A 7,648-nucleotide genomic window follows, 5' to 3' on the forward strand; every position below is an offset into this window, starting at 1 on the left:
TTTACAGAAATTGAAAGCGGAAATGGTGGACAATGCATTAATGCAGGAAAGGCGATGAGGAACTTCTATCAGTCAACGACAAATCAAAGTAAAGCTCTTATCCTTTGGATAAAAGGTTAGTAAATCAATGTATGTTTATATGTTTTAAGCTAAAGTAAAAATCTTAAGCCATATATACATCATATTTTATGATCTTCCTATTTAACTTTGAATTTGCCGGTTGGGTTTCAAGTGGGCTGGATAAGAGAATTTCTCTCCTACTGGCAATTCCCTAACTATGCCATCTCGGGGCCTGTACATATGTTGTTCCCTCTGCCTGGCATGCTCTTCTCTCCCTGTAAGTTTGGCAAACTCCTACTCCTTCAGGGGTCAGCATGAGGCCTTTGCCTGTGGGAAGAGAAGATTCCTCTGACTCTCCCCAGTCCTTGGAAGCTGGTCCTCTTTCTGAGATTCTACTGCCCTCGGTTAGGTTCTCCACCATGCACTCATCTCTATTCTATTGTCCTCTTTCACTGGACTGGGAGCTCCTGAGGGACAGGACTTCTGTCTGTGAATCCCCACGCCTCCTGTATTTGGCTCAGAGAAGGCAGGTAGGTTTCATGTAGGAACGACAAAAGAGGAAATGAGTGGGCAGAAGATCAGACAGCAGGATGCAATCTAGAGGAAAGAGCACTGGAAAATGGAGAGACATGACGGTGAGGGATTTCTTAGTACACCCAGAAAGGGAAGGACCTTTGCTGAAGAGGCAGGCACTGGGCAGGAGGAGGGAGCTCCCAAGATTAAGACTTAATAGGAGCTACATGAAAGACACTGTCTCAGGACAGACTGATGTCTCCTCCTGTCCAGTAAGGATGGGGCCCTGCTGGAGAAGCTAGATCCCACAGGGCTTGGTGGACACAGTGGACAAATGTGGCCCCTGGCAGCGGCCTATCACTGGGCCGCAAGGGCTGGGTCTCACCTGAAAGGATGAAGGTGCCGCTCTCCTTGGCCACCACCTCCCACTGGGGGCTACGGATCACTTGCTTCTTGGAGCGCTCCAAGGCTGGGGGCTCATAGGGCACATGCAGGATGAAGTTGATGAGGCGAAGCTGGCGTGACTCCCAGACCCGCTGCAGCCGCCGTAGGGTTTCTTGGGCATGGATTCGTTCATTTTCACCCTGCCAGATCTGGAACAGCTGGGTCTCAGGGACCAGCACTGGGTGATGGCTCAGGGGATACCCTTGAAGCTGGGACTCAAGGGCCAGGGCTCAAGGGAGTGGAAGTGTCAGAGATTGAGAGTAGGACCATTTGGCTTCAGATAGGCCATCCGCAGCAGGCTTTGACCTAAAACTGCTGCCTTGAAACCCACTCTTTTGCAAGGTTTCAGCTGGGGACACTACCTTAATCAGTTCATGTTGGAACTGGGCAGGTGTTGGGGGACATCTGCTATCCTGTGTGCCCACAACTTTGGGAGTGGGGCATACTCTCAGAGTCTGAAACCACCCATCAGACCCCCACAACCTCCAGGCAGGACAGCAAACTCAACTTCCCACCTTCCCACCCACAAGCCAGTATCTATGACCCCCTGTCACGAGGGGTTGCTGGAACTTAACTGGATCTATTACAGCTTAGCAAATAGGTCCTGGGTTTGGACCAACTCCTTCTCTCTGGAGGGCCCCACCTGATTGATTCGATCTGCAAAATCCAGCAGCGGACAAGTGAGCAGCTGGCCCAGTGTTAGGAGTTCCATGTTGTAGAGACTGTCTAGCCCTAAGGCTGGAGGTAGAGGGGACAAGTCGGAGCAACACCCAGTGTATGGCAGAGCCCGGCCCATATCCCAGAGCCCCAGATCTGCAGCCCTGAGCCCAGCCCAGCCCAGCCCCCAGAGAGCAGATCTGAAAGCACAACACAGAGCCAAGAACTCAGAACATAGGGTCCAGAGCACAACACAGAGCCCACAGCTAAGACTCGAGCCTGAGTCTAGCCCAAGTCAGCAGAGAGGACCCACATGATGGTGCAGGAGGTCAGAAATGTTGGTCCCTGTGGGAGCAAGGCAGGGAGCAACCCAGGGAGGAAAGATGTTGCCTATAGGAGGAGCAGGGAACCGAGTTGTTACATCGTTCTAATCCCCACGTCCTTTCCTTCCCCTCCCCCTGACTCTACCCAAAACACACCTCTGAGAAGGGCTTGGAGGCTCTGCAGCTGGAGGCTGCCCAGCTTGGTCAGTAATGGCAGGTAGCTGCGAAACTCCTCCAGGATGCGCACGCAGCACTGCAGGACTGGGCTGTGCAGCCCCAGGCTTGTACTCATCCGGGCTGCCTCCGTCAGCCAGCCGTCTGTCTTCTCCTGGGCCATAGTCATGCTGAACTGGAGCGACAAAGGTTCATCGTCAGCCGGAGACCCTTCCCCACCTTCCCCACCGGCAGACTCTCCACTCTCAGGCAGGGGCTCCGAGGGAGGTGTCAGAACCTTGGCAAAAGCCACGCACTTCCATTCGCTGATGCTCTCAGAGATGACCCGGTACAGATGCCAGATGCGCTGCTGCAGCACAATCGGACGGGTCCCACGGACTGGCAAGGGCACAGGACTCTCGTCCCCTGTGGGGTAGGGCAGGATGAGGCCTGGGCGGGGGTGGGGGTGGGGGGGGGTGGTCAGTCAAGAGCCCGTAATGGCAGAAACAATGGTCTGAAAGTGTCAGGGCTGGGGGAGCCACAATTGTCCAGTACAGTATAGGTGGGGACCATCCAAGGGACAGTTTTTCCTGTTGCTCGGATGCACCAGGCATGTTCTCTCCTGCTGAGGGCTTCTGACTGGCGGTCACTCTTCTGGAACTCTCTCCCCTCAGAGAACCATATACCTCACTCCCTCACCAAATCCAAGTCCTTCTGCATGAGACCCGTGGAGCCCGAGCTGTTACGAACTGCTACCCTCCCTGCCATCCCCGACACCTCTTACCTGCTCTCTTCTTTTCTCTGGGCCACTTCGCACTTTCTAAAATACCCCATAATTTGGTTATATTTTACGTTTATAATTTGTTGTCTTTCTCTCCCAGCTACAATATTGGGCCTGTGAGGGCAGGAGGTCTGTGATTTGTCCACTGATATACTGCAAGCCCCGTGCACAGCACAGGCACTCAACAAATATCTGTTAGACAGATGGACAAATCCACAGAGATGCATATGCTAAAGATTGGGCCCATAGAGAAGGCCATAAAATGTAAATGGAGATGCTTCCTATTTTGTGTACTTCGGGTCATCATTCCCTCCCTTCATCTCATAAGCTGCTGCATTAGTTCTTGACCAATAATTTATATTCGGTTGCGAGATATGTGTCAAAAGTAATTTGCAGGTAATATTAATTGTAGTTCTGAGGGGGCACCTGGGTGGCTCAGTTGGTTGTCCAACTCTTGGTTTCAGCTCAGGTCATGATCTCATGGGTAGTGAGAGAGAGCCCCACGTCAGCTCCACACTCAGTGGGGAGTCTGCTTGAGGTTTCTCTCCCCCAGCCCCTCCCTGCTATGCATGCGTGTGTGCATGCTCTCACTCTCAAATAAATAAATCTTTAAAAATAATAATTATTATTATTATAGTCCTGAGATTTGCAATTAAAAGCTATCAGACCAGATTTAAGGATATTGCAGTAAAATTGTCATTCTCATTCATTTGAGTTCCAGTATACTTTCTTGAGTGAGAGAAAAAGTGATAAAATAAAGCCCAGATGCTGGGAATCATGCATCTTACACGTGTAAACATCATCCATCATGGAGAGCAGAATACTGAAAGGCTTAGAATCACTATCACGCTATCAGAGCTCTCATCTGATCCAGGCCCCCCCCAAAAATGATAGTGAATTTAAACTCTTCCAATCTTTCTTTGTCTGAACTCAAAAGATCTGGCTGCAGACTCATATAATCTTTGGTAGCAGTTGTCTCAACATCAAATATTGGACAAATGAGGAACTTCCTCTGTAAGAAAGAACAGGCATTATATCTCCAGACACATGAGAGGAGAAAGACAAACTTGAAGATTAACAGCAAATATCCTCTGACAGACATTTGCTGTGGTATCTACTCAGTAAATTCCACTGCATTTTAAAACTTTATTTGGAAGTGATTTCACTTTTTTTTTTTTTTTAAGAGAGAGCGCGCACGCGAGTGGAAATGGGGAGGGGGAGTGGGAGAGGGAGAGAATCTTAAGCAGACTCCGCCCTGAGTGCAGAGGCTGATGACGGGGTCAATCTCAACAACCCTGAGATCACAACCCAAGCCCAAATCAAGAGTTGGACACTTAACCAACGGAGCTACCCAGGCGCCCTGTGATTTCAAATCTTTTAAAGTTGCAAGCAAAAGCGGTAACAAGAATATCTATATACCATTTCCTGAGATTCACTTTCTGTTAACATTTTACCCGTTTTCTTTATCAGTTGTGTTTCCATGCTCTGTGTGTGTATGGGCATACGTATACACAAACACATAATTCTTTTCTGAACTACTGAAGGGTAAGTTACATATTTCATGGCCCTATTATCCGAAAACTCAAATGTGTATTTCCTAAGAAGAGGGATATTCTCTTATATAACTATAGTATAGTGATCAACTTCATATATTACATTGATAGAATTCTTTAATCTACAGTCTGTGTTCCAATGTTGTCAGCTGACCTAATAATGTCCTATATAGCATTTTGCCCCTCAAGTACAGCATCCAGCCCAGGATCAAGTACCACATTTACTTGTCATGTCCTTTTAACTTCTTTTAATCTAGAACATTCCTCACAGCCTTTATCTTTTCTAACAGACATTTTTGAAGTATACTGACCCCCTTGTCTCTTTTTTTTGTTAACAGAAAGTTCATGTTGTGTATGACTTTCATGACTGAAGTTATTAATTTTCAGCTGGACTACTGAATAGTTTTTGTGTCCTCTGGGTATCATGTCTGGAGGTACATGATGTCCATCTGTCCCTCATTGGTGATGTTAATCTTTGATCACCTGGTCAAAATGTTGCCCAATTTCTCTACTAAATAATTGCTAAGGTGTTTTTTCCCCTCCCTTGCAATTAATAAGTAGTCTCTGTAGGAGAATCTCTAAGACTGTGCAAATGTTCTACTCCTCATCAAATTTGCCCCCAGATTTGACATCCACTAATGATCCTTACCTGATCCAATATTTATTAGAATGTTTGCAAAATGATGATTTTTCCCTACAGATTTTCTCCAGCTGACTCTTGGCACTCTACTATAAGTGCAAGTCCTCATTTCTCCCTCACTGATTTATTTATCTATTTATTATTAGTGTGGATAATCAATTCCTATTTTTCCAATAGTTTACTTTGTACTTTGGTGCTTAAATTGTCCCAGTTTTGGCCAGTGGCATCCCTTCTGTGTCCTTGTGACATGCTCCCATCACTTATTAAAGGAATTTATTACTCTCTTACTTTCTGGGTTAAAAAAATATTCTAGGCTCATCTTGTACCTACCCTGTGATAGCCCTGGAATCATCCACTCTCTGAGGAGCCCTGGCAGGGAATGATCTTAGCAACCAAGATCCATTCAGGTTTATATACACATACACATTCACTTACATACATATATATGTGCACATAAGCATGCATACACATACAATATGTGTGCGCATTTTAAAATGCAATGGAAATTACATAGAGTGGAAGTTTATAAGACAAGCTCATGATATTTCTCCAGGATTCAGAATAAAGGAATGACTCATGATGAAGATAAAAGAAATGGAGAAGAGATCCAGAAAATCCAAAATATAAGTATGAATTCTGAAAGGAGACCAGAGCAAATATAATAACAGCCATTATCAAATAACTGATAAACAGATTACCTGTCCAGGAAAAAAAATTAGATTGATATCAAATTTGCCCACAATGCCAACTATCAGAAGGCAGTGATGCAATAGCCTAAGTTTGGGGAAAAAAATTTGTGAATTCAGAATTCAGTATTTAGCCAAGCTGTGATGTAAGGACATTATAAAGTCATTCTAGGCATAAAGATCTTAGAAATTTTAACATCTCTAACTCCCTTCTTAGAAAAAATAATACTCAAAGTATCAAAGAAATATTATAGCCATTTAAGGAAAGAATGAAAATAATGAAAAGATGTGGTATTTCTAAAAATGGTAGTGTGACAACACGGATGGACCTAGAGGGTATTATGCTAAGTGAAATAAGTCAGACAAAGACAAATTCCATACAATTTCACTTATATATGGAATCTAAAAAAAAAAAAAAAAAAAAGAATAAACAAAAAGCAGAAACAGACCCCTAAATACAGAGAACTCAGATTTGCCAGAGGGAAGGGGGTGGGGGTTGGGCACAATGGGTGAAGGGGAGGGGGACATAGCTCTCGTTATGGAATGAAGAAGTCATTGGGATGAAAGAGACAGCATAGGGATATAGTCAACAGTACTGTAATAGAATTATATGGGGACATATGGTAGCTACACTTGTGGTCCACACAGCATAATATATAGAATCATTTGTCGAATCACTATGTTATACACTTGAAACTACTGTAACATTCATTGTCGACTATACTTCAATTTAAAAAAATGGTAGTGGGTGGGGCGCCTGGGTGGCTCAGTCATTAAGCGTCTACCTTCGGTTCAGGTCATGATCCCAGGGTCCTGGGATCAAGCCCCACATCAGGCTCCCTGCTCTGTGGGAGGCCTGCTTCTCCCTCTCCCACTCCCCCCACTTGTGTTCCCTCTCTCGCTGTGTCTCTGTCAAATAAATAAATAAAATCTCAAAAAAAAAAAATTGGTAGTGGGTAAACAAAACCAGTAAACCTTAGATGTCAAAATAGTTGTTAACGTGGTTATAAAACCAAGCAAATGTCAAAAGTATTGAGTAAAATAAAAGATACATAATGAACAATAAAGAATAGTATTAATAATCTAGCTCTAAGATCCTGGATTCTTTTAACAAACACTGGGAGTCTGGTGAAGAGCCGGGGATGGAAGAAGGAGCTAAAAGCAGTACTGTGGGGTTTCCTGGGCCTAGCATCACAGGGCCTGGGTTCCCAATCTCTTTTCCACAAACATCCCCAATCCCTAGAGGAAAGTTCAAGCTCTGTCGTCTATGTCAGTTAGAGTATGGGACAAGGGTCTCTCCATACTTGGCCAAAGAAAAAGTTCCTTGCTTGAGGAAGGTCCAGGGTGTCCTCCACCTTACATCTGGCCCAATGGCCCTGGGACTGGGGATGCCCACAGGCAGAGTTGGCAATAGTTGGTAGTTGGCCAAGAGGCAACTCAGAAGCAATGTGACCTTCCAGGGGATAAAAGTAACCAATAGAAGTGACTGCACCTGAGAAAAGAAACTTGAGCCCACAAAGTTCTTTATGTGCAGAAGGGAACCAGCCTAGCTGCACCATTGTACGGAGGGCTCAACAGTTCTGCTGGTCTCAGCCTACGGGTCAGGGAGACCCACAGCAGCTGCCTGTCTACACCACATTGGCTGGGAGCAGTGGCTATGGCTTATCAAGACCTATTTTTATCTAGGCCCTGCAGCCTGGAACTGGGTTGAATAGGCTAAGAATTACAAGAAGGGCACCTTTACATTTCTCCTGCACGGGCTTTCAGCCCTCTAACCCCATCGCATACTAATGGAACATTCACCTATTTGCCTTCCTGTGACTTCCTGTGAGCCCCCG

General features: G+C 45.5%; 1 protein-coding gene across 1 annotated transcript in view; it reads right to left on the reverse strand.

Annotated features, from left to right (window-relative positions):
- Positions 1–7,648, reverse strand: part of DNHD1 (dynein heavy chain domain 1) — an 86,690-nt gene that overhangs the window by 32,141 nt on the left and 46,901 nt on the right. The window contains exons 14-17 of the mRNA XM_044919764.1: positions 2,449–2,600; positions 2,154–2,346; positions 1,661–1,755; positions 959–1,166 (exon numbers count right to left, since the gene is read on the reverse strand). Of these exons, the coding sequence (XP_044775699.1) occupies positions 959–1,166; positions 1,661–1,755; positions 2,154–2,346; positions 2,449–2,600 (648 nt within the window). The remainder of the gene's footprint in view (positions 1–958; positions 1,167–1,660; positions 1,756–2,153; positions 2,347–2,448; positions 2,601–7,648) is intronic.

This window comes from Neomonachus schauinslandi, chromosome 11 (genome assembly GCF_002201575.2).
Source record: "Neomonachus schauinslandi chromosome 11, ASM220157v2, whole genome shotgun sequence".
Classification (NCBI taxonomy): Eukaryota; Metazoa; Chordata; class Mammalia; order Carnivora; family Phocidae; genus Neomonachus; species Neomonachus schauinslandi.